The sequence below is a fragment of the Cuculus canorus genome, chromosome Z (assembly GCF_017976375.1).
Source record: "Cuculus canorus isolate bCucCan1 chromosome Z, bCucCan1.pri, whole genome shotgun sequence".
Classification (NCBI taxonomy): domain Eukaryota; kingdom Metazoa; phylum Chordata; class Aves; order Cuculiformes; family Cuculidae; genus Cuculus; species Cuculus canorus.
In genome coordinates, this window is record NC_071441.1 from 15,900,096 (window position 1) to 15,927,395 (window position 27,300).

Here is a 27,300-nt window from a genome sequence, read left to right on the forward strand (position 1 = left end):
GAACAGTTGGCTGGCACTGCAGCTAACATGAGTTACATAAGTGCTGGGATGCTCCATTGATAGAGAGGGACTTCAAATTGTCTTGAATAGAATTTAACAAGGAGGTGATTTGAGCAGTTGTTAGAAGTCCATAACCATCCTCAGAACTGTTGTCAGCCAAAAAAGCCACCTGAAGTTACCAGTATTCAAGACAGAAACTGGCCCTGAGGACCTTGGTTCAGCGTACCCTTCGTCCATCTGCAGAAGTGTTTGAGAATTAAAACTCTGCAAAGGTGGAGAGGAAGCAAAACCAGAAGAGCCAGTTGTTTTTAGATCCTTTGTAGGTAAAGTGTCTTCAGATGCTTGTTCATTGACTTCTGTAACTGTGATAGTTCTCTGTGAGATAGAGCATACTAGAAAGCAGGAAGAAAAGGAACTTGTCTACTATTTTTTTTTTTCTGCCTTGTACTCCTGACAGGCTCTCTGCCAACCATGGCAGTTTATGTCTTATCTTAGTGAAATGTCTTGGTTGTCTGTGTTGCATGTGAGGGCTTAGCATTCCACTGCCTTTCGTTTAATAAATTAAAGACTGGGAACAAGTAACACTGTAATACTTGACCATATAAGGGGGGTGAGTGTTGTTTTAGTTCTGCTCCTTGCACAATATGAAGTTGAAGCCTTTTAAGGGAAGGCAATGCAGACAGAGTGAAAACATCCAGAAGCAGAACATCCATTTCACATTATAGTAGGTGCCAGTGCTGGTGCTGTTGTTGCTACTACTGTAAATGTCTCACAGGCTATTGGAGTTGCATAGTTAAAAAAAGGGAAAGGCTTACAGATGATACTGAAGAAAAAATTTAAAACCATTCAGTTCATGGTTCCTGCATCTTGAGAAATAGTAAGAATGAAGAGGGAACTGACCAAAGATGAGCCAAATTAGTCTTCTAAGGTTGAGAAACAAATAGCAAAAAACTCCTCAGCATCAACAAGAAGAGACTGTAAACATTAATGCAGTGAGGACAGGATAGGGGCTTGGTCACTGAACAGGCAATCAATGTTGTGTATAAATTTTCAATACAGTTAAAAAAAAATCCTTGCAAATAAAATGTGAATGTTGGAGAGATAATGAGAAAACTAATGCACACGATTGGATGGAAAAGAAACTGTGGCAGCACGGGAGTTCAACCCTGGCTTTTGTCTTAGCGCTCCAGATGAATGAAGTATTGTAATTTCAGGTCTGGTTGCAAGTACACTTAAGTAAGTCCATTAAGGCAAAGATTGTACTGTATGGTTAGACAACAGCAATAGGATGGTCTCTAATAAAGGGATAGAAAAATTAATATAGGCAAATTTAAGTTGGTTGTTTTGATCCCAGGAGTGTCCAGCGTATTAAAAAAAATTTGAAGCATCTCAGGCAGTAAAAATCAAATAAAACACGTTTGTTTGCCAAAGTTAGACTTTGCGAAGACTGTTATTTTCAGCTAGAGAAATCTTTTTCTTGATAAATCAGATGCAGATCCTTGCATATACTTGAGGTATTTTCCATTCTTTGTGTGAAAAAAGACTATACAAATGGGAAGAAAAAATGGTTTTGTTAGTTTCAGTCAAACTATAGTCCTGTCTTAAAAATAAAATATGTTTCAGGCCTTAAATTAAATGGGGTTTTTATGAGCTGGAGTTGGGACAGCACAGTCTACTTCAGTGGCTAAGTAGAGATTTAGAAAACCCAGTCTGAACCCCTTTTCTACGATAGCCAGCAACTCTGAAAGAACTGTTAGAGAGGTTTGGTCTTTTGTGAAATGCTGCTACCACACACTATCCTTCAGTGGCCATGTGACTGTCCCACAAATACCTTCAATCCCTGTTTGTTAGGTCTCAAGGGTGCTTACCCTTCTGCAGAATCAGGCTTGCTGCTCTCTGAATTACAGCACCTTGTCTACCTCAGTGTTGGCTCCAGAGAGAGGAGAAGGGTTGGGAAAAAACGTGTCCGTAAAACACCAATCTGTTTTGAAGCCCGTTACCCAAGTGCTTGTGAGCATCTTTCACAGGAGCAGCTGATACCTGCAGGTGGTGGAAGACGAGACACAAGGACATGCAGTAGCTCCTTCTTTAGTGATTCCTTCATTAAATTCTCTTTCTTCCTCCGAGTTAAAGACTCCAGAGAATGGAAGCCATGCTGCAGTTAACCCTGAGCCAGCATTTCACCTACAATGAAAAACTCTATTCAGTCATTTAGAACAGATCATGAGACCTGTCAAAGGAAGCCCTTCCCTCAGTGCTGTGACCTTTATCTTTGTGGTGAACAGGCGTCATGACTTTGGCAGGATAATTTTGTTTGATTGACTGATCTATTCTCAGAAGTTATAAAAGTTTCACTGGACACAAGAAAGTCAGCTTGCCACAGGCCGTTTGTTGTACCTGAATGATATGTACTTGCCAGGATTTTTCGTGGCATTTTAGAGACTAGGTTATAGCAAGCTTTCCTCTGACTTTCATATGGGCAATTCTGCTGAAGTTAGAGAAGTTTTGCTAGTCGAACAACAATGACTGGGAGATACCTTCAAGGAACACTTTGCTTTTGCTTTTTCAGCCCATCTGTTAAAAGTTGTTGTCTCCACTGAAAACTGAACAAAAGGATATTCGTTTAACCCTTTAAAATAACAGAACAGTTTTTTCCAATGGGAAGTTATCTTTTTACGCAATTTAAAGAGGATAATAGTTTTGCTGTAATTCCAAGGAAAATCAGATGGGCTATCAAGGTCTTGTATGCTCTGTTTTCCTAGTTAGGTGACATAAGGCTGTGAAGTATAAGAAAGAAGATCTGGGAGATTCAGATGTGTAGCCTTACAGTAAGTAGTCCAGTCGCCTGGTGAAGAGCAGGTAAATTTTCCACATTTGTATGTTAAGGCTTTTCGGAGCAATTTTAGAACAAGCTGTTATGTTTGGGTTTTGTTTGTTTTTTTTTTTCCTGACAGGAAATTAAAAAAAATCCTAATCTTCTTTATGAAGATTATTGTTATGTTCATTATAACAACAACTTATATTTTTATTTTAACTCAATTTTTTTATCTCTCCATTCAAAACCAGCCACTCCTGGTGTTTTAAAATTAATGAAATAATAATTTTAAATAATGTGTGTCATGACAAAATGTGCAGTACAGTCTTTGATTTTTTTTTTTTCCTCCTTAATTAGTATTTCAGCATACTGGGGACATAAATACCCTTAGCTCTGATATGGACAAAATAACTGAGGTGATTGCCCTCTAGTTTAGATCTGTATAAGTACCCCATTCCCATGCTAGCAGGAGCTAATTAGTGCTACACAGACAGAAGAAACTTCATTGTGTAATCTCATTGATGTAGTGAGCACTTAGGCTGAAAGAAGGCAAGGAAGGATAGTGTTTGAAGCCAGTCCCATTAGATCACTGAGGTGACAAGAACCAGGATGCCCATGGTTTGTGGTATTCCTTCTACATAGTTCATACCCACGGAACATATAAACAGAGGTATACCAAGGGCGTGGTTAGACATAAATAGAACACCTTCAAATAGACTAGGAAAGTAAACCTATTAATGTGGTGCGCTTTTTTTTCCAGTTTTTGTTTTGAATTGCTCTGGGAGTGTGTTCCATCCGTCCTGTTGGGCCTTTTGACAGCTAACACCTTCACTCAGAGAACTCAGGAACTGGGGTATTGCCCATACTGAAGGACTGCTGCATTAGTATCTTGATGGTGATGCATTATACATATATATAAGGACATACAAAATTTATTCTGATGAGTGAGGCATCTGCAAGGTGTAAACTCTTTGCAGCACCAGTTCCAAAACTCTGTTTCTGAAAGAAATAGTATCCTGTCTGACCAATCTCATACCTTTATGGTAACACACTTGACTTTCCATTTCTAACTTCCCAAATTTAGAGACTCCACTGTAAACCTACAGGAAGGAGAAAAAAATTAAAAAGCTGTATGTATATATATATATTTGTTTGAACTGTCGTGTGAATGTACATTGCTAAGACCATCATAAAATGTAATTAATGGATCTGTGATTTGTTTTAGATGAAACAAAATCCTTTACTGTGACTCAGCATTAATTGTTCTTGCAGAATTACAAGTTCCAGAAACCCTCATCCTAAGCATTTGTTTGCCTAGCAGACTAAAGTATTTCCTTGGTTTCTTTCAAGCTTATCATGAAGTCAGACGCTGCATTGGGTAGTGCTGGCAATCTTCAGTGGTACATAGAAACTACTTTGAAAATTTTGGTTCACAAGCAATGCTACTGCTACCCTTTTGCCTCAGCTGGCGTTTCTTTTTTTTTTTAAGTATCTGGCTACTTGGTGTAGCAGCGTTTGAAAGCTTTGACTTTGTCATCTGAAAGCATATTAGTGAATGTAAAGTGAAAATGAAAAAAAGTTTTGGTAAAGAGAGATACTCCCCCCCCCCCTCCTCTGTACTGAAAACATGCCTGTCATAATTCTTGTTTAGAAAAGTGTAGACATAGGAGAACTAGAAATTCTCTCCCTTACCCTATTTACTCTCTATTTTGCCTCGCTTTGAAGATCTAGTAATTTCCCAGTGACAGAATTAGTTTTTTTCCTCTGAGGGTGTTTTCCTGTAGTCTGTGTTGTTATTTGTTTGATCTAATGCAGCACTTTATTTCTTGGATACTGCAGCTTTGAGAACTTTTTGCATCTCCCTGCGGGAACCCCTCTCATACTTCCTGGGGTGATCATTCGCCCTAAGTGTCTGTAGGTTGCATAAAGGCACATTCTGCCTTTATTGAGACTTTCAGTTATGATTCTTTATTTCAGTAAAATGACTGTAAAAAAAGAGCGTGTTTCTACTTATTTATTCTGTTAAGATCTTAAGATTCAAGAACAAGAAAATATTGCAAAGAACAATCTGTCATTTCACTATAAACTTTGTATGTGTATGTTTATATACGTGATCTTAGTTTGTTTGTTCTTTTGACAGGCTTATTTTGACATAAGCCCAATGCCAACAGAATCAACATCTGTATTTTCAGTGCTAATCTAGGGCACAGAAATCTTTGAAAACCATTACAACCCCTGAAAGCCTTTGGTGGCGGTCAAGATAGATCCATCCAAGGCTGTTTTTCCCCAGACTAGAGCAATACAGAAAAGTGAAAGGGCAGAGGTTTCCTTTTCCAAAAACCAGTTTCAGGATATGGGAACATTTCTGCAAGCAGAGATATTCTTGCTGTATTGTTAGGCTACCTCAAGAGAATTGGTTTTGCTCTTCCAGCATGTTAGCCATTGTTTGCTAGTTGATTGTTCTCCACTTTTTGGCAGTATGGTCCTGTTTCCAGCCTGCAGTTACTGTCACACAGAGATTAAATGCTTTTATGTTCTTGATTTTTTGCAGAGCCAGCCAGAAACCTGTTCACCTCTGTACTGTATAATCTCCATTATGCAGCAGCATTTCTAAGGCAAATAATATAGCTAGTGCTGTATAAACACAAGGAGGTATGCACTTGCCTCTTTGTCTAAACCAGAGATGTGAAAAATGAGTTTAGGATTAAACATTTTGATACAATTCTTTTTCTCCAGGTACCTCTTTAGCAATTCTGACTCTATTTAAACAGTCTTATATAAGTAAAAAAATGAAAACATTGGCTGAATAGGAGGAGACTTAGATAGCAGTGTATATTTATTACATGAAAAAAAGTGGATTTGGAGGGTTCATACCAGTTCTGATTAACAATTTAAAGATTTCAGAGAGAATACTTAAGGGCTGAACTGTCATTTAGGTATGCTTATATACCAGGATTTAAAAGGTCAATATTTGCTTATGTTGTGGTTTAACCTGGCAGGCAGCTGAACGCCACACGGCTGTTTGCTCACTACCGCTGCCGGTGGGATGGGGAAAGAAGCAGAAAAAAAGGTCAAACTTGTGCGCTGAAGTAAAAGCAGTTTAGTAGGACAGAAAAGGGAGAGATAATAACAATAACAGTAGCAATAACAACAACCATAGTAATAGTAATGATAAAAGAATATACAAAACTAGTGTGTGCTCAGGAGGTGAGTGCAGGTCAACCAGAGGATCAGGCCCAGCCAGCATGGGTTCATGAAGGGCAGGTCCGGCCTGAACAACATGATCTTCTATGAGCAGGTCACCTGCCTAGTGGATGAAGGAAAGGCTGTGGATATTATCTACCCGGTCTTCAGTAAAGCCTTTAACGCTGTTTCCCACAGCATTCTTCTGGAAATTCTCTCTGACTTAGACAGGCATACTCTTCACTGGGTAAAAAACTAGTTGGATAGATGAGCCAAGAGAGTTGTGGTGAGCAGAGCTAAATATAGTGAGTAGCCAGTTGCCAGTGATGTTCCCAAGGCCCAGTGTTGCAGCTGGTTCTGTTTAATATTTTTATCAATGATCTGGGCTTAATAAGTTTGCAAATGACACCAAATTGGGCAGAGGTGTTGATCTGCTCAAGGGCAGGAACACTCTGCAGATGGATCTGGACAGGCTGGATCGATTGGCCAAGACCGTTTGTATAAGATTCAATGAGGCTGAGTGCTGGTCTTGCTCTTTGGCCACAACAACCCCTACAGCACTAAGGTCTTGGGGAAGAGTGACTGGAAAGCTGCCTGGCAGAAAAGGACCTGAGGTTGTTAGCTGACAGCTGGCTGACTATGAATCAGCAGTGTGCCCAGGTGACCAAGAAGGCCAATAGCATCCTGGCTTGTATCAGGAATATTGCGGCCAGCAGGACCAGGAAAGTGATTGTCCCCTGTACACAGCCCTCGTGAGGCAGCACTTTGAATCCTGTGTTCAGTTTTGAGCCCCTCAGTACAGGAAGGGTATTGAGGTGCTGGAACATGTCCAGAGCAGGGCAGCGGAGCTGGTGAAGGGTCTGGGAGAACAAGTCCTGTGAGGAGCAGCTGAGGGAACTGATGTTGTTTAGCCTGGAGAATAGGAGGCTGAGGGGCGACCTTATTGCTCTCTACAGCTGCCTGCAGGGAGTTTGTATCAAGTGCTCATCTCTTTGCCCAAGTAACAAGTGATAGGATGAGAGGAAATGGCCTCAAGTTGTGTCAGTAGAGGTTTAGGTTGGATATTAGAAAAGATTTCTTTGCTAAAAGGGTGGTCAGGCATTGGAACAAGCTGCCCAGAGAAGTAGTGAAGACTTCTTCCCAGGAGGTGTTCAGGAAGCATACAGACATGACATTTCATGGTGTGGTTTAGTAGGCATGGACTTGATGATCTTACAGGTCTTTTCCAAACTTAATGATTCTGTGAAGTGATTCACAATGCATTTGTTCACTGCCCGCTGATTGATGCCTGGCCTGTTCCCCAGCAGAGGCTGTCATCCTCGTGGCCAGCTCTTCCCTCCCCCTCCAAGTTTTATTCAGCGTGACGACATATGGTACGGAATATCCCTTTGTCCAGTTTTGGTCAGCTGTCCTGGCTGTGTCCCAGCTGAAACCAGGACAGTGTATTTGGGTATTTGGACATCTCAGTCCATCTACCTTATGCACCTTATGCACACAGTGGTAGACTGTCTGAAAGAGTTGTCTTTCTGTTGACCAGAAAGATGACTGCTTTCACCTTGACACGTAACTTCTAGGTGGACTGTGTTAAATGCATTGCATCCTGCTTTGGTTGATCTGCTTTGATTGGGCTTGACTGCATTTAAAATTATGAGAATTGTCTCACGTTAAGTGTTCTTCAGTGGAATTTAGGAAGTGTTTGTTAGGTGTGGTTGCTGGAGCAATCCTAGGGAGGTCAAAAAGTCCTTTTAGTTAGTCAGATTTCTTGGCTATATCTCAAGCCTTATTTTTCATATTAAACAGTTGACTCTGAAAATACTAGGGACACAATGAAGACAAGCAAATATAATTAGAAATAAGAAGAATGATAATATTAATTCTGCATAAATCCCAGCTTGGTGGTGGGTCCCTTAGTGGATTTGGATTTTCCTTCTTTCTTGTTTTTTAGTTCAAGAAAGGATTTTTTCCATTATAGTTTGTAACAGGGCTAATTACATTTTAACAACCTGGGGAAGGAAAAGTGCATCCAGCTTATCTGGTGGTTTATTTTGATTCTTGAAAATACTGACAGGTCAGTCAGCTTCTGGGAGTGTTTAATCTAGGTGCATCAAAGGGGCCGGGAAAGCAGGTTCAGACTCAGGGTGAGACTGGGAAAGCTTTTATTGGGGAGATTGTGCATCATGGAAACATTCCTGTATTGTCATGGCTTTGAACATGTGAACAGAAGTAAAAGTGTCTTTCAAGAACTTGGTGTTGGCCACCAGTTTCTGAAGGAAGGTACTTGAATATGAGGCTATAACTTTCACTAAAATATTAGTACAGCAGAAGTCTGTATCTCTAGGTATAACTGTTTGTTGCTCAGTAACACGAGAAAGATACTGGTAAAACCTTTTGAGCTGAAATTGTAGGTTGTCCAAAATACACTTAGTATATAAACATACTTGGGTTCTGGTTGAGGTTATGTTCTGAGACAAGGATCAGTTTTGAATGATACTGTTAATCTGTTCTGTTGGTTTGGGGTTTTTTTCCACTTATGGTCCGGCTGTCAGGAGATGTAGCAAGATTTAGGATATTCCTCAGCTGATCTCAGGCCGTACGTAAAAGAAGCGCGGTCTTAATCATGCGTAATTTTATTGTGCTTTTTTTCCAGAGTGGCAAAAGTAATGAAAATTCCTGTGTATGAGACACCAGCAGGATGGAGATATTTTTCCAATCTCATGGACTCTGGACGTTGCTCGCTTTGTGGAGAGGAAAGCTTTGGCACTGGTAAGTAATACATAAAAAAATTCCATAGACTCAGTGACAACTTTTAAGTTTCCTGGGTGCTTCAAGCCAAAGCCAAAAGAATCAGCAAACTTTTGTGCTGGAATAGAGAACCATCAGTTGTTCGTATCTCGAGAATCTTCTTGGACCTTTGATATCCAGTACCTTCAAGTATGAAAAATCTGAAAGGTGAACATTCAGAATCCATAGGCAATCTTATTGATGCAGTGCCTGACACTCTCTTCTGAATTGAATATAGTGCAGAAAGGTCTCGCTGGTTCCACTACAGTAGTCTTTTCACAAACTGCAACGGCATTTTGAGGGATTTTACTTGTATGGAAGAACCAAGTTTTTTTTTTCTAATGTGATTCAGTGTACAAAGCATGAGGATTGGTTTGTTTAATGGTAGGTCTAATCAAATCTGTTGGAGCTGTCCCTTTTTGGAACATCATAATTACTCAAAGCTCAAAGAAAATCGTCATTGGAAGAAATTCAGTTCAATGTAAATGTTGGTGTTTTACCTAAGTATTTCTCCCTTATCTGTCCATAGAACCAGTCAGAAAATAAAATGCAAAATGAAAGACAAATTTGAGCCCTCGTGAATTCAGTGCTGCCAATAAAATATATACTCTGTAAATCTGCACAAACATGTTTTTGATTTATGAGAAAAACTGAATAAATTTTGCGTTGTTTCTTTTTTTTCTCTCCTAGATTCTGGCACAGGAATTCTTTCTTTTTTTTTTTTTCTGTTTATTTATTAGTAGAGTTATATTATGAATGTTTTGGAATGAGCACATACCAGAATAACTTCACGATTTCCCTGGCTTATAACTTATTCTGTATTTTGATGTGAGTTCCATGGAATTCTTTGTTTTGGTGTGTAATTCAGTGGATGTAGCTTTTCTTAGAAAATGATTTATCATGCAGTGAAACTTGGTTACAAGTTTCATTTTGCTTTGATTGCGTTAAGGTATAGTATTAATTTTGTTGGTTGAGGTCAATTAGAGCAGAATACTGCTTTCTGAAAAATGTGGATACCTTTAAGCTGTAGACACGGCACTTCATATGTTAGCCTGTCAGTAACTGTCTGTAAGTACCTGAATGGACTAAGATGAAAGAACCAAATATATGTAGATTTCTTTGGCTATCTATCTATAAAAACTAGGATAATTTAAATTAATAATAAATGTGTATTTTCTTTCTGTTGTGAAAGAGAACCAGTGTCCCCTGATTAATAAGCTGAGTGCTTTGGCTTAAATGCTGTGGCTGGCACAGATTTGCATTGCCTTGAATGTATCTTTTTGTTAGTTATTTTCAAAGGCTATTCTGCAAGGTCATTGAGTGAGTTCTGACTTGGAGAGAAGGGCAGGAAGATTTTGTACCTTTCAGAATATACGGCCATTTCTTGTGATGTATTGTTAGACTGCATCTTCACTTGCCCATGAGAGGTCTGAACTACGGAGTTTTCAACTCTTACAGCTTTTCAGTGTTTTCTCACCAGGCTAGTTTTGTACTGCTGCCCTCTAAGTATTGAAGTTCCTCCCACTCATCCAAACCCATGTATTTCCATGAAACTTGGATGGGTCTTGAGACATCAGTATGGCCTTGTTAGCACCCAAATTATTTGGAAAAATATCCTGCCTTCATCATCATGCTGAAGAAAGCAAAGTGTGGGTTTTGACTGGAAGGGGCTTGTAGGAATTTGATGAGTTCCCGTAGGCTGAAGTACATCTGGCTGCCTTAGCCCACAGAGTGCAGCGTCTTCTGCTGCACGCAGTTTTATCTGTAGAGGTCTGTAAACCAAGCAGGGATGGTCTCCATAGACCATATGCCATGACAAACCACTGCCTCAGGCCTGTTTCTTTTTGAGAAATAAGGCTACTAAGACATCTTCATCTGGTGATGTTGACTACGACTCTTGTAAATGCTTTCTGTCTCAGGGAGAAGGGAAGAATCTTTGGTTTTTTAGTAGAAGGCTTGTTTCCTTTGAGGAGACTCATTAAAATTCTACGGTACAGTTACCAAAAAAGCCAAACATTATATTTTGTGGTGCAATGAAAGGTATGTTCAAGTCTTGCTAAGCCATCTGTCCTAAGCGTTGGTGGACATTAGCCTGCAGATCAGTTATATCAGAATCAAGAGAAACAGTTTCAGGGTTTGATCTACTGAAACACTGAAGGCATGATTTTGCAGTTCATCTATCCTGACCTCAGACCAGTCTCTGCATTCCTAGCACTCTCTGTGTTCCTTTCTTAATCTGGTTCTCCTATTCTATAATTAATTCTTTGGATTCCTGATGAATTCTGCCTTTTGTGAGTTCTAAGGGTGCTTGAGCCACGTATTGCTGAACAGCATGGAGTGGTACTTTGCAGCAATATTTAATTGGTGCATCCTGGTGTACTCTCGTCATGTGAGCTTTTTCATACCTGCAGGACTTCACTGCACAAAGCCTCCTGACCTCCTATTTAAATTGGTGCCATCTAAAAGCTAATCTGAATCCTCAGTCGCCATGGGCATCCAGACAACTGGGTGTAAATTCCTCATTGCCTGTGTAGTAGCTGTGTAAATGAATCATGACAGTGCCTGCAGGGCAATTGTACAACTATGATGACTAAAGTTTGTTTTTCTCCCTGCCTCAGTTTCCTTATCATCTTTCAATTCAATGCAGCTGTCTGAAAATACCTCATATGCCAGAAGGTTTATTTGTAAGACATAGTCAGGTCTGTAGATGACCAGTACTTTAGCAATGTGAGCTGTTTTTAGCAATTAATATTTACCTTATTGCGTATCTTTCAGTAATGTCCTAAGCTGCATGACCCTCACAAGGTTCTGCCAGTATCGGGCATTTGAATCAATTTTACAGCTTTCCCCGCAATCATATCTATTTAGGGAGATGAAACTTGACACTTTAGTTTTCAGTGTGGAATATTTAATATAGCTAATGAGAGTGGGAAACTTGCTGTTCTGTGCAAGAGAAAGGGGCTTTACAGATCTACACTCTTTCATCAAACTAGCTGAACAGCACTAGAGACCAATTGCTTGTGTACCCAGGTAATGCAGCCCAGCTGGGATTTCCAAATAATACAGAGCCCTGGTTTTGTAACATAAAGGATTTTGCTCTGGCAAGTAAATAAAAGCAAGTTTTCTGCTATAAAAGGACAAAAGATTTTGAAAACATCCCATAGGGCTGTGTTTCCCAGACTTGTTTTCTGGCAGCTGATCTTGGAACTCAACCAATGCTTTAAAAACTTCTTCCATTTTTGTAGCAGTGTGGGGAGCTTGTCAGATGAGGTTAGTAGTTTTCTGGTGCTATGACTAATGCCCAGGACACGGTTCAGAGAAGAGCATCATCAGCAGCAATTAGTAGCTAAATTTCATCAGCAAACTATTAATCAGGATTAGGTGAGCTGTGTGGCTGATTTATCCTTCTGCAGTTTAAGCCACTTTGGTAATTACTACATCTTTCATAAATTTGCGTGCTTCATCTCTGCATTTCCAGATGCTATTAACATCAGCCACCTTCTCTTGCAAGATTATGTGAAAGAAGAACTGGTGGAGAACATAAAAATGTGCTGCTGCTGAAGTGAATGAAAGGTTTAAAAGAGCTTTTATATGGTATCTGTTACAGTAACACAAATCTAAAATAATCTCATTAACTATTTAGAGAAGCTAATCTCGTTAGCTAATAGAGAAGCAGATCAGAATGCCCCTAGATCTCCATTTGCTGAAAATATCATCAAGTTTCAGATTGCTGGATGATAAATTTGTATGACTCAGTGTGTGTGCAGACAAAATTATTTACCATGAGTTTGTACACCCTCTTCACTCAGACTTTTCTTAAAATCACAATTACAGAATGTGCTACACTAGACATAGATTACTAATTTTGGGAAAAGCCATTGTATTTTCTTCATGCGTATGACCCACAGGGCTCACTGTCTCCATCAGAACTGGAAATCTCAGATACAGAGTAAGTTATACATATAAAAGACGTCATGCATGCCCAACATCTTTCCAATATTAGGGAAACTACACTATGAACATTTTTGCATGATCCTACTTTGTTTCTCGGGCTACTTCCTCTCAAGACTTTACTTCAATTTAAGTCTATTTAATCTGAGTGCTTCTTTATGAATGGGAACATGCTTTGAGAGTTTTTCCCAGATTGTTTACTCTAGGTCCAGCCATAGCAATTGACTGTTGCAGTAGTGAAAAATAACTTTTGCTACTCTTATATGAAGAAATACGTGACAAATTAACTTAAAAATAAGTTGTGGAAGTAATTGTATTTATTACAATTTCCTTCAATGGTGACAAATTAAATCTAATGGGGTAATCAGAAAAATGTTTGTTGACTACTCAGTTCTGTTGTCACTTTCTACTTCAGTTCCTTAAACAGACTCTGGAATATTAATACTTCGGATGTTTCAGTTAAAAGCATAACTTGAGAATTGTCCTGAGATTGCTTAGAGCCCTTAGCAAGCCAGAAGGACTACAAGTATTGCAATCTCAGGAATGCATAGTTGTGAGGCATATTTTACTTGATCTCTTTGCACAGGTCAGCTCTGCCTGTGCAGATCCATACACCAGATAATGGTGTTAGCTGAACTGAGGAAGCAGAAGCTCCCTCCCTAGAGTTTCTACTATGTGAGTTGAGCAGTAAGAATAAGTGAGAGAGGGAAAGTAAAGGCACCTACACACAACAGCAGGTGAAAAACAGAGTTGGCTAGCAGAGATGCGGTAATGGATTTTAATTTGCTGAAAGAAAGAAGGGCAATAAATAGAACAACATATGTACATATAGTAACCCTAGTGATGGATATGCTGGTGAAATAAGAGGTGGAATAAACAAGTCTTGAGAAATCCCAGTTGTCAGTTTTTCTCCTATTAAGAATAATGAACTGAGACACTTCTTGGGCACATAGGATTATTGTCCCTGTAGACACATCAGGCCAGCATTTTTAATTGGTGACTTTGGATTATAGAACACTTTGGTTGTTTCCAGCTTTTGCCTCTGAATTACTTTTTTCCATTGCTTTCTCTTCCCTGAGAACCAACAATCTGTATGTCTTCCTGAAGGACACACAAGGGCACAGCACATGCCAAAGCTACTAAATGGATCAGAAGAATGATACGTGTATAGACTCATTGCTCTTCATAGAGATTTATGAGCTTAAGCTGTGCCAGAACAAGGCTCGCAGTACAACAGAGAACTTTCCAAAAAATCTTCTGTGTTTCACTGAACCGTTTTGATTCAATGAAACATACTTGAAGTGTTTGTTGAATCAAAATGCATTTCTTCTTTGGTTTTCAGTTCAGACCATTGCACAGATGCCATGGTGTGTAGACCATTTTGCTGAACGAATGCTGTGCTTTTCACTGTAAGATTTGTTGGCTTGCAGTCTGCAGAGTGTTACACAACAGAATAAATGATTGCCTACATTGGAACAAGTTGGTGAGATGTTTAGCTCAATACCATGTCTCCACTTCTTGCTGGTTTCTGTTGAGACACTTAAGCGGGTTAAGTTGCTGGTAATATCAGCAACAGAGATGACATTTTAGGTTAAACTGAATTTTTCAGTGCTAAAGATGAATAGCTGAAAGAAGAGGAAGGCAAGTTAAGAAAGAAAGGAACATCCATGGTGAGCTTGCTGTTATCAGGGCCCTGTGCTCCCTCACCCTGTCCATAGATCAGGACCCCTTGTCATCCTCTGAGGCTGTCACTCCGTGCCCCAGCAAGGCTCCCTATGGCCTTGCAGAGCACATCTTGGACTGGCCTCAGCCCATTCTTGTCCTTGTGGAGGTGCCTGATGCCCAGAGATGGGGCTCCCCTGCTCGTGGCTGGGTCAGTGGGATAGCCCATAGCTCCCGGGCCCTTCCTCGCCTTGCCAGGGGCGCCCCCAGTGCTCTCAGCCCCCAGGGAGCCCCCAGCCCCAGTGGTGAGCTGACAATTTTGTGTGCTTCTGCCAGAGGAATGATGGACACTGGTGGGAAGTGGGAGCTCTGTTCTAGGTCTTTGTTTTGGTGGTGATGGCAGTGACAGAAACCTGCGTCATTATCTGGGAACAGACTCTTGGCTACATTGAGAGTGACTGTGACCATGCTGTCAGCTTTGCCTATGAATAAGCTGACTTTGTTATCTGTAGACCAGACTGTTGATGTTTCTGTGGAAGGCATCCTTCAGCTGATCTAGTGAGTTATTAGAGTGAGTAGAAAAGGTGAGGACCTGATTGTCTGGATGGCTGACTTTCCATGGAGGGACGTTTATTTTCCTTTCTTATCTGAAGCTATTTGCAAAGCTCTGAGACCTCATAAATAACCCTGCCTGTTTTCGTCTGATTAGTTGGCTCTCCATGCTTTCACAACACTTGGGACTCTGGAGGAAGGAACAGAGTGAGCTGTCCCTTTTTCCTACACCATCTCCTCAAGGACTGGCCCACAGCTCTGGCTGTGGTAGAAGGCTGCCTTTGTTGCAGAACACTCACAGATTACAGATCAAGATATATAAAAAGTGGCAGAAAGGAAGTATTCTTACTATTCTGATAACTACTTTGCAAATGCAAAGTAACATAACCACCTGACCGAGGTCTTAAATCCATGTACAGCATTCAATGTACCTGCTTTCTGCATAACCTAACTCATAAACACAAATATAATTTTCATGCAAGTCTTTTTGCTTTTCACAAGTCTTCAGTAGTCATTTCTATACAACTCTGATGTTGTGCTGAAATAGTAATTTGTATTTAGTTAACTCTGTGGTAGTTAGCTTGCTTAGTGTTAGATTCAGGGTGCTGAAGGTCTGTCCCCCCAGGGATGAACATAACGAGCGTAAGTGGCAGGCAGAGCTGTAGCAGGCCCAAGATGATGGGCTCTAAACAAGTGCTTATGAACATTGGCTTCTACTGTGACTATTGCTTTCTCCCAAGAAGAGAGACTGAAAGTCCAAGGCAGCAGCAGCAGTGACTGGAAGGTGGACATCGAGACTGAATTGTAGGAATCACAGTGTCTCTCTGCACATCTTGCTGTTTCTTTTATATGTCTTTAATATTTTGTTGGCAGTTTCTCACAGGATTAACAGCTTCAAGTGCGTCACTTTATATTACAGGAACTGCGTCTTCTGCCAGTAGCAAAACAGTTGTTCTGACAGATGACTGTGTAGACCTTGCGGGTTGTTATGTAAAATCACTGTACTGCAAAGCACTTCTTGTGTTTGGGGAAGGAGGATATTTCCTCAGACAGGTGTTCAGCCTAAGACTTATAGATTCCTCTCGAGAATTTTCTATGTATCATCTTACACAGGTAGTGGGACTTGTTACTTCCTTGATTAGTAAGTAATTCGTGGAGGAAACAAAACTTGTAAATTACCGCACTTGCTTTTTTCTCAGGGTTTCAATAGTGTGTGACCTGACAGAAAATTATGACGTTGCAGCTAACAAACTTCAACCACATTAAGTATCATTATGCTAGAGCAACAGCCACATATTCACTATTTCTTCAAGTTTCTTGAGTTTGTTAGTGTATGTAGTCATCATCAGTATCTTATGAGTGTCAGGTGTCTTGGATCTTTGTGTTAATTCTTATGCATGCTTCCATGTGATTTTTTGGTTGTCTAGGTTAGATACATATTGCCACAAAAGCTTGTTGTAAATTATTCCAAAGGAGAGGGCACTTGCTGATCTGTCCAAGAAACCTCCCATGAAAGTCTTCTGTTAGAAAATAGAGATTTTAGTGAAAGTCTTTTGCTGACTGATACACTCCAATTTTAACAGGCAGAATAAGTGTCAGGGAAATGAGATACATTACACATCCATTGCAGAGCAGCCTATTACTCTGAGTTGGCATTTTGGCTTTGGACATAGGAAATGCAAGATCAAGCCTGTGCTCTTTTGCGTTCAGATGATGGACGTGAACTTGTGCCTCCCATATCTGAAAGTATGTGATAAATCCAAAGGAGCATTCCAAAAGTGTTCTTAGTCTCCGTTGTCAGATCAATTTTTCCTTTCCTTTTTTCTCTAGGAAGAGATTTAGGACTGAGCATCCAAACATCTTGTCATGGAAAGGTATAGGGAAATATAGAAAGGGGGAAGAAAGTACTGTTCTCTAGTTTGGGTGTTTTTTTTCCCAGAAATGTTTTTTCCAGGGTCTTGTATTTTGTCCTGATGGAAGGTCATGGACATTCTGGATATCCTATTTTTTCATGGAATGGGAAAATTGACAGATGAAATTCTGCAGAGATGAGGAGATGCTGTTGAAGTTGAGTCACATAACTCAGAACATTCTGGTTCATGGCCAGGGGTTAGCATATCTAGCCCAGTTCTGAGAAACAGTACTAAAGGTGTCAAAACCACCTGTATGTCAGTGAAAAAGGATCGTGACTAGTAGTGTTTTCTTATTACTACCATTTATATTCAGGTATGTGCACATCTTTTTATTTAACCATAGGAGTATGGACTTTGATATTTATAAACAAAACACATTTTAAACGTTAGTTCTGGTTCTCCATCTGGAGGATATCAAAGTTGCTGAGGTTAGTATTGTTTATTACTGTTAGTTGATATGCGAAGACAAATGAGACATTTGCCCAGCCTCTTTATCTTGTTTTCTGATTTGCAGTGATACCAAATAATGTGCTTTACCTATGTCTCTTTAGGGTCTGATCACCTTCGAGAGAAAGATGGATTATGGGCTGTGCTAGTTTGGCTTTCAATCTTAGCAGCTCGAAAGCAGAGCGTGGAGGAAATTGTCAGAGATCACTGGGCAAAATTTGGCCGGCACTACTACTGCAGGTGAGAAAAATGAGGAAAGGGCATAGGAACTTAAGCAGTTGATGGGACAATTCTGCTACAGCCATGGCTTGTTTAGCTGTTCTCAGCTGCATTTAGAGGTGCATTTGCTGTGTCCACAGAAGGAAAATCTGCCAGAGATTGCCACTGTTTTGTAAGGAGTTTATTTCTGATGAGTAAGTGGCAGCAGAATGAATGTATGTCTCTTCTAGTATAGGAGTGATTGAATTTTCAGATATCAAATGGCAGAAAGATTTAAATTATTTACTTGTGGAATCTTTAGGCATAGGTCATATGGTATTGAAAAAATCAAAATATCAGCAAAATTTACTACATTTGTTTCTGTATGTGCTTCTGTGTGACAGTGTTTTAGTGAGAACTGGAAATATGCCTATTTTTAATTCAGTTGAACACTTCCCAAGATCTGAACATTTACTCATTTTTATTTAGGTCTCAAAAGAGTGAGACCACCTTAGCTTCTGCCTCTTTCAGAATAGACGTAATCCAGAGGAGTTTGCATATCTGTAAGGTCTTCTGTGCACAGCTGTTCCTCAAAACTTGGGACAGAGTTTTCTCTGTTTCACCTGGCTGTTGAACACTGCTCTGTCTTTAATCTCAGAAGGCTAGCTGTGTACCCCTGAGGTTTTCTATGCTACTTTAGAAACCCTGTGTTTTCTAAATGGTTTCTGTTGACTTAGAGTCAAGTGACCAGTATAGAACTGTGGTACACACACATAATGGTCAGATTGCACAGGATTTGCGTGCGTGTGCCAGTTTAACTTGCTCTGAGTACTTCAGTGGTCCATCTCTGATTTTTGAAGTAAGCAGTGAATTTTGAATTATGAGTATATTGAGTTCTGTGAAAGCAGAACTGTTATCTTGGCTCTGTAGTGGACTTACTACTTGTTCTACTTTTTCTATATGTGTGCAAGGTTTGATTATGAAGCACTGGAGCCCAGAACAGCATATTTCATAATGAGAGACCTGGAAGCTTTGATCACTGACAAATCGTTTAGCCATCAGCAGTTTGCTGTGGGTAACAGTATCTACAGTGTGGAAAGAACAGACAGCTTTGAGTACGTAGATCCTGTGGATGGCACTGTGACCAAAAGACAGGTATGACTGTAGTGATGGAGTAGTGAAGTTTTGCAACTGTCATTTTGTCTCTAATAGTGTTGTTTCTAACATTAAGCTGAGAAGTCTCTCCATTTATTTTTAGGATGTTGTTTTCTTTGCTCTAATAGATACCACATTTCCTACTTAAGAATAGCTCAGTCTGGGTAAGATAATCCACCTCTAGTTTAGTGTGCGCTTGCTTTGCATGACTGGAGGCAGTAGAGTTACAAAGAATGTAGGAGGGGATGCAGTCACTGTTGACAGCAATGCCAGTACATGGAGGTTTTGCTTTCCTGAGCAATGCAAAGTGTCATGGACAAAGACAGTCTTTCCTCTTTCTTTTTTCTATCTGAAATCTCCACTTGATATACATTACCAAAAAAGTTAAAATTTTCTTGCATTCAGTGACCCACATAGTTTGCTTAATTAAGGCATGGTATCTGTTGTAACCAGTAGCATGAAGAAGACTTCAGTGGGCACGTTTGACTTCTCTAGCCAAATGAGTGGCTCTGGCTGTGTTCCTTCTGAGCTGTGTCCGCAATGAGATTCCTTAGCTGTCAAGAACTGCAGTTCAAACTGAGCCTTCATTGTTTTGAAATTCGTGATGTGCTCAGAACTAACCATGTACTTTTGCCAGGTGTAAACGTACATTCAAACATCTTGGATATGAGGTATGACATCTTAAAATGTATTCTTATTTTCTGCTATTTATTTTTATTGTCCTAATTTCTCTGATTTGTAAATTACTTGACCTGACTGGACCCTAACAAATGGTATTACAATCCATTAAAACTATTGTCATGCTGTTCTGCTCAGAGTCTTTATAGTTTCCATTCATCATTGCAGCCGGATAATATAAGCAGCCCACCTGCCACTGAGTTACTCTTTGTGCGTATTACTGCTGAAACAAGATACGAGTATATTGTCATATCCAAGTTCACTGGAAAATTACAGGCATGGCAGGCTTGTGACCCTTGTATTTTTGATAATCGGCTTGTGAATTTTAGTGCGTTTTTCTTTCCCTTAATTTTCATCCAAAGCCCTTGTCCAAAATTGGAATATATAATTACTAATCATATCACTATGTAACTCAAACAGAGAAATAACTCTCATTAGCCTGTTTTCAGATGGACTCCAAAAGTGAGCCCATAAAACCAGAAGGCATGTCTTTTCATAGGGAGAAGCACATATTTATTGAGAGTGCAGTCAACTAGTTTTTATTTTGGTAAGGACAGTTTCTTAAGTCCTTATGTCTGCAACCTCTCTGGGATTTTTCTGGGATAAGCACAATAAAATCAGAGAGGACGGTGCTCCATGCAAGTGCAGCAACACTTCACTGCTGCCATTTTCCTCAGGTAGTTTGCTCCTCATGTAAATGCAGATGTCTTTTTCTGGCTGTTATGAGCTTCATGCAGATTTTCCAGCTATATTTTCAGGAATCGGCTCAAAGTTTTGTTCCCCAGTAGACAAAGAAGAGACATTTCTATTCGGTGTAACTGTCTTGTAAATGAGAAGCTGGCTACATAATAATTAATCAATGTTAATAAACAGCAGATTCAGAAAACAAGCACAGTAACAACAAAATAGGCAGTGAACAATGTACCCAGACTGTCGCTTCTAATTCATTCTGACTGTTGAAACCCATTAATATTGCTTATCACACTTATTTGTAAGGCATAAAATTAAATGTGATGTTCTACTCTTCTTCAAGACTATTTATAAATCCTATTGTGCTACCCTTTGCGCATGTGAGCACGTACCAGTGCTGCTCCTGAGGACCCTGAAAGCCAGAAATGGGGCCAGGTGCATTTTTGTGTAAAATTGAATTACAAGTAACCCGTTGTAATAGTTAAATTTGAGCTGTATAATGAAGAGTTCTTACATTCTGAAATTCACAGAACAAAGCCCTGGAGCTGTTGCTAAACAGTTGTTGATGTCTTCTTGCTCCTTCATTAGATTTGGGCTGCAAAGGGCTTTGCATGTAGTCTTCGTTTTTTTATGCATTTCAGTTTGAACAAGAATCTCAGCATTGGGAAAGCTGAGAAAAAGGTTGTTTCACATTGCTCTCCAGAGATAAGGCAAAAATTCTGCTCTATTCACAATGTCATCTCAGTTGTGTATGAGCAATAAGATATTTCCTGTCAGAGTTGCGTCTGTGGCCTGCGATGCCTGGAGGATACTCAAAAGTCTGTAGGGGGGGAAATAAAAGTTGTGATAAGGCAGCAATCAACAAGAGAGAACCCTTTGCCCACAAGATCAGATCATAAAAGACTGCCTATATTGAAATGAATGGCAAAACTCCCATCAGCATCAATTGAACCATCTCATTACAAAGTTGGCATAGTAGCAACTCTTAGAAAAGCAGTCTCTAAAGCTCTGTCTTCTGAATGTGAACTATTTCCATTTGTCACTCATTCTGCCCATATTGAGACTACTAGATAAATTTATGTTGCCAGTATATGTTAAAATTAATACATAATATAGTTGCCAAAGTTAGAAATGGAAAATGTCTCTTAGGCCATCTAATCCAGCTCTTTATCCATGTGGAATATTTTCCTGTTGTATGTTTTCTAGCATTAATGGACGTTACACAGGAAAGACATAGTCTTGTTGAAGTGGGTCCACAGCAGGGCCACAAAAACAATCAGAGGGCTGGAAAACCTCTCCCATGAAGAAAGACTGAGAGAGTTGGGGTTGTTCAGCCTGGAGAAGAGAAGGCTCAGGGAATACCATATTGTGGCCTTTCAGTACTTATAAAAAAGATGAGGACAGACGTTTTACTAGGGCCTGTGGTGATAGAACAGGAGAGGGTTTAAATAAAAGAAGATAGATTTTGATCAGATACATGGAAGAAGTTTTTACAATGATAGTGAAATACTGGACCAGGTTGCCCAGACAGGTGGTGAATGCCCCATCCTTGCAAACGGATTAGGTTGGACTGGGGTCTGAACAACCTGATCTAGTTGCAGATATCCCTGCTTGTTGCAGGAGAGTTGAACTAGATCTCTAAGTGTCCAACCCAAACCATCCTGTGATTCTGTGATTATCAACTAAACATGATGCTGAAGATGTTTTGGCAAATACCTGAGGAAACAAAGGTTTCTACTTACTCTTTAGAATGCTGGAGCTCCTTGTTGCTAGCATCAGTGTCTTCTCAAGATGCTGATAAAACTGGAAGAATGTTTCTATCTTAATTGTCTTTTTTTCTCCTTTTTAATAGTTTACTGCCCTTCAAACAAAAGTAGCAAGGATCTCAATTTATGCACTAGAATTTGCCAGCATCAGGACTAAAAGGGAAGATAAAGTTCAGTGGCATAGCAGAGGTGACTCTTAGCCTGAGGCTACCATTTAGAGGAAGGGAACTAGACTACATGTTAGTGTAGAATTGAAGAGTAGGGTACTGAAACACTATAACTATTTAACAGTGTCATTTAGTCCCTTGCCCTTAATGGCCTTACTGAACAAAAGTATGTCAACTGTGGATCTAAGGGTATAGTCTGTGTCCTGTAGAAGAACGTGTTCATTTATGCAGTATGAAAGGGGGAAGAAGAAAGCTAAAAAGAGCTGAAGATGGGAGCAATGAACAAATTCGCAGTTAATCGATAATAAAGCATTTTTATTCTACACACAGTTGATGTGCATTAATTAGTGTACTTGAAATTATTTAACACTTTAAGTTACTTTTCCCAAATTGTACTACAGATTGTTATTGAAATCCTTGTTATAAGATACTGATGCATGGTCTGGGAGGGGTAGCAACTGATTCTGTCATTTGTATTCACTAGTGACAACTTCTTTTTTGATCCTCAGAGCCTATAGCTATTTCGTTGGCCGCTGATCCTTGCTGATCTTACAGCCATTTCTTAGGCTGTTGATTTTGTGCACTGTCACAAAGAACAAGAGCAAATCAGCTAAAGAAAATAAAAACAACAGTAAGAGAGTTCTTGCTCAGAGGAGTGAGAAAGGACACACAAGATAATTTCTAGTCTTTAGAGTGTGTGTGGGGGGAAAGTAATGCGTTGTCCAGAATTACAGGGAAAGAGAAATTGCATCCAAATGACTCTTCCTTTTATTTATTGTTTTAAAGCACTGAACTGTGATTTTTAAAAGTTCTGCCATCTTACCTATTGTATATGCTGCTCCTTATTCTGCCATAGGGGCTGCGGATTATTTTTTCAGATGCTTCCAGGCTCATCTTCAGGATGAGTGCTTCTAGCCATGTGAGAGCTACTCTCCGGATCTACGCAGAGAGTTATGAAAAGGATCCTAGCCAGCACAATAAGGAACCACAGGTAATACAGCAACATTGTAGTAAGTTGATAAGTAATGCACTTCCTCTGTAGGAAGGCTGCAGGTTTTTGTCTTTGATCAGAAGGAACACTCACCACTTTGACACCTGTTTACTGTGTTTGTGAATGACTTTCCTTATCATGTGACTGTACATGTTTTGAGGTGAGACCAGCAGTTTTAATGAATTTGTGTATTGTCTAAGAAAACAGGAATGTCAAGGATTGAGATGCCTGGTAAATGCTGGAAAATTACTTTTAGTATATTAAGAAAAGTCATGCTATTTTATTTTTCACTCTTTTTTTTGTAAATAGTATAGTCTTGAGTTACAGAACAATATTAAAAAAAGATAATGATTTTTCATGCAGGTTATCTGAGGATCACTTAGTTATGGCATCCCAGAGATTCCTCATGATGAGAGTACAGTTAAGAAATACGGATGCCAGAGTATAAACAGTGTAGGGATTCCTTGTAAGGGAAAGACTTACAGCTGTCTGAGGATTATCTCATATTATAACAAGACTCTTTCCTAAGAAGAGTGAAGTTTGAGAGCAAGATCAGTATAGTCCTGAAGATATCTAAAACAATTCGTAATATAAATCACATTTCAAACTCTCATTTTTTTCTCAGTAAAACACCTTCATGCTGTGATATACAGTAATAACGGACTAAGGATGTTTCATGGAAGAGAGGATAAGTGTTTGGCTTCTGGTAAATCAAATCCCTATGGTCTGAGGTCCCAGATAGTTATGTATTTATGACTGGAATGTGAATGTGAATTTCCCAAAACATAAATGCTGTCAAATGCATTTGAACCCCAGGCAAATGTTTGACATGTTTTTTTTCACTAAATTCCCTCCAGCAAGTGAGTGAGTTTCTTCTTATGCTACTAAACAATTGTCTGTCAGTCACGAAAATTGCTTCAGTTTTTCCAGAAATGTTGCAGGCTCCACCCCTGCAGATATGATCTATTGATTTTATTCTCTTTTTCTTGAAGTAACAGTTTGCAACCTCAGTAACTCCTTGGATAGAATACATATAATGTTAAGCCTCCAACACTGTGAAGGACCATCCTTTAGCAATTGTATTGTTTTTTCTGTGCATTCAGTTTAGCCAGCTAGCAGGGCCATAAATGTATTTTGACAAAGGAAGAACACTGTTACATCATTCACTTTCGCTTGCTACAGTTTTGGGTTTGTGTGGCAAGGTTTTGGTAGCAGGGTAGCTGCAGTGGTTTCTTCTTTGGGAAGACACCAGAAGCTGCTGCCATGTCAAACAGAGCCAGTTCCAGCTGGCTTCTAGATGAACCTACCACTAGCCAAGGCTGAGCCAAGTCAAAGCTGATCCATTCAGTGATGTTAGCAGCCCTCTGTGGTAACATATTTAAGAAGGGTAAAAAACGCAACAGCAGAGAGGGAGGTGTCAGGATATGTGCGAGAAACAGCTATGCGGACACCCAAGTCAGTGAAAAATGGTGGGGGGAGTGACTGAGCAGCTTTGTGGGCACCTGGGGGCCAGCCAACCACAGCTATGTGAAATTTTGTTACAAAATAAGTTGTTTATCAGTTGCAGTTAAGCTGACCATTTTAAAAATGGTTCTTCGTGCTGTGTAAGCAAGGTATAGATTAATTGAAAATAAGTTGTGGTAAGAGATAGACTAAGAGTTCGTTTTAGAGGTTTGCCGTGGGCTTACTGTAATCTTGTGAAGTATGAGGTAAAAAATATCATCTGAACATGTTTCCTGACTGAGAAAACTCAGGAAAAAAAACAATAGAGTGTATACTATCAGCATTCAACTATTTAAACTTTTCACTATTTAATTACAATTGAGAATGTGCCTTTTGAAATGGAATTCTTTTTGACCCAAAGGGTTGTTCTACTTCACTTTTTACGAGGTATATAATATGAGACAAGTGATGTGCTGGTAGAGTTTAGGCTCTAGTTTCCCAAAGTAACTCACAATGGCTGCACAGTATTTAATACTTGATTTTTTAAATGAGTACAAAATAGCAGATGTTCTCAGTGAATTTTCCACCTGTGAAGGAGACTAGTTGGGGGAGCAGAGGTTGTCCTTAGAAAATGAGGAATGTGCTGGCCTACTGTTGCATTTGATCTCTGTGCTGCATTGATTTCCTTGGGAGAGGTGCACGAAGTCTACTGCAAAGTCTAGTGACAGACTATGTTCAGGGAGCAGCAAGAATTGCGCTGTTGCACAGGGTGGTAGGAGCCAGGCATCCAGGGCGGGTACAGCCCAGGCAGTGCCCTCAGTGTTCAGGGGACAGTCCCACAGCAGTCAAGTGGAGCAGGCAGAGCAAGGCATCTACCATCCCAAACAAGGCAAGGGATGGGTTCAGGCTCCATCTGGAGCAGCAGGAAATAGGACCAGAGACTGACCTGGAAGGCTGGAAACAAGGCAACAGTATGGGTCCATCCCCAAAACAGGGTCAAAGTCAGAACTGGGGACAAGCTTCGGTGTATAGTCCTTAGAATCATAGGATTATAGAATAGTGTGGGTTGGAAGGGACCTTAAACGTCATCTAGTTCCAACCTCCCTGCCGTGGGCATGGACACGTCCCAGTAGCTCAGGCTTCTCAAGGCCGCATACAGCCTGGCCTTGAACACCTCCAGGGATGGGGCAGCCACAAGTTCCCTGGGCAACCTGTGCCAGTGCTTCACCACTCTCATCGTGAAGAAATTCTTCCTTATGCCTAGCCTAAGTCTTCCCCTCTCCAGTTTATTCCCATTACCCCTGGTCCTCTCACTACAAGCCTTTATAAATAGTCCCTCCCCAGCTTTCTTGTAGGCCCCCTTCAGGTATCGAAAGGTCCCTATGAGGTCTCCTCAGAGCCTTCTTGAGGCTGAACAACCCTAACTCTCTCAGCCTGTCCTGTGTGGAAGGTGTTCCAGCCCTCTGATCATCCTTGTAGACCTCCTCTGGACCCATTCCAACAGCTCCGTATCCTTCTTACGTTGAGGATTCCAGAACTGGACACAATACTCCAGGTGGGGTCTCACAAGAGAGGAATAGAGGGGGAGACCTGCTGGCCGTGCTTCTTTTGATGCAGCCGAGGACATGGTTGGCCTTCTGGGCTGCGAGTGCACATTGCCAGCTCGTGTCGACCTTCTCATCAATCAGCACCTGCAAGACCTTCTCTGCAGGACCAATCACATCAGACCTCACCCTGTACTGAAACTGGGAATTGCCCTGACACAGGTGTAAGACCTTGCACTGGGGCCTTGTTGAACCTCATGAGGTTCGCACAGGCCCACTTCTCCAGCCTGTCCAGGTCCCTCTGGGTGACATCCCGTCCTTCCGTTGTGGCAACTGCACCACTCAGCTTGGTGTCATCTGCAAGGATGCACTAGATCTCACTGTCAATATCACTGATAAAGTTATTAATGATGAAGATGAAGATATTAAATAGCACTGGTCCTTCAGTGCTGTTCCTATTCTATAGATAGGGAAGCTATCTATAGCATGGGTCTGAGATCCACCCAGGCAGCAGAGCCAGAGATGGATCTGGAGACAAGCATTTCTACAGCATTGCTCAGGCAGGTACTAACACCACTGGGGCTAGCTAAAAAGGGCTTTGTGAGCCCATGGGCAGGCTATTGTGGGGGAGTCCTCAGGGAAGACTGGGCAGGGCCAGTGGCGCTTAGCACTACCCTCAGGGCTTTCAGAGTCTGCTCTTTTGTTCTAGACACTGAAAGGGCCTGTTATTCCTACAGGCAGAAAAAAGGCTGGAAATTTTTTTTTCTATACATGTACCTTGGCCTGTCTCATTGTTATACTTTGGGCTGCTTATCCAGGATATTCTGTAGTGAACAAATAATCCCAGGGTAGAAATGTCATTGCCTTAAAACTCATTGCAGTGCAGATAACTCTAACATCCAGACTGCCTTAGCAAATACATAGTACTGTAAACACTCACCTCATCTCTTGGCATGTGCAAAAGATCCGGACAAATAGCAGTTTCATCTCGATTAACACAATAAATCCTTTCTCTCGTTTCTCATTGTATTATATTGCACAGTTCCCACTGCTCCTCTTTCCTTGCCTTGGCTGGGTACATTGCCAACAACATGACATTCGGAACTGCAAGGTCATAGATTGTATCCCACAGGCAGATGGTGGATTTCAAGGGGGTACATAAATTTGATTTCAGGACATCCTCATATTAGTACAAAAGTAACTAAAAGTTTTTCCGGAGGACATTTGGTAATCTTCAGAGAAGCATGTGGAAAAGACAGAATAACAAACCCCTTTTTCAGTGAACAGCATTGCTAGGAGGGGCAACATAATTTTTATTCAGTTTTTACTAGTCAAATAGGCATGCAAGTAGCAATTTGAGGAAG

At 40.4% G+C, this 27,300-nt stretch overlaps 1 protein-coding gene across 1 annotated transcript in view; it reads left to right on the plus strand.

The window, feature by feature from the left end:
* PGM5 (phosphoglucomutase 5) overlaps positions 1 to 27,300 on the plus strand; it is a 70,218-nt gene that overhangs the window by 34,618 nt on the left and 8,300 nt on the right. Inside the window, exons 7-10 of the mRNA XM_009556140.2 lie at positions 8,646 to 8,761; positions 17,409 to 17,544; positions 18,474 to 18,657; positions 22,815 to 22,949. Coding sequence (XP_009554435.1) covers positions 8,646 to 8,761; positions 17,409 to 17,544; positions 18,474 to 18,657; positions 22,815 to 22,949 — 571 coding nt within the window. The remainder of the gene's footprint in view (positions 1 to 8,645; positions 8,762 to 17,408; positions 17,545 to 18,473; positions 18,658 to 22,814; positions 22,950 to 27,300) is intronic.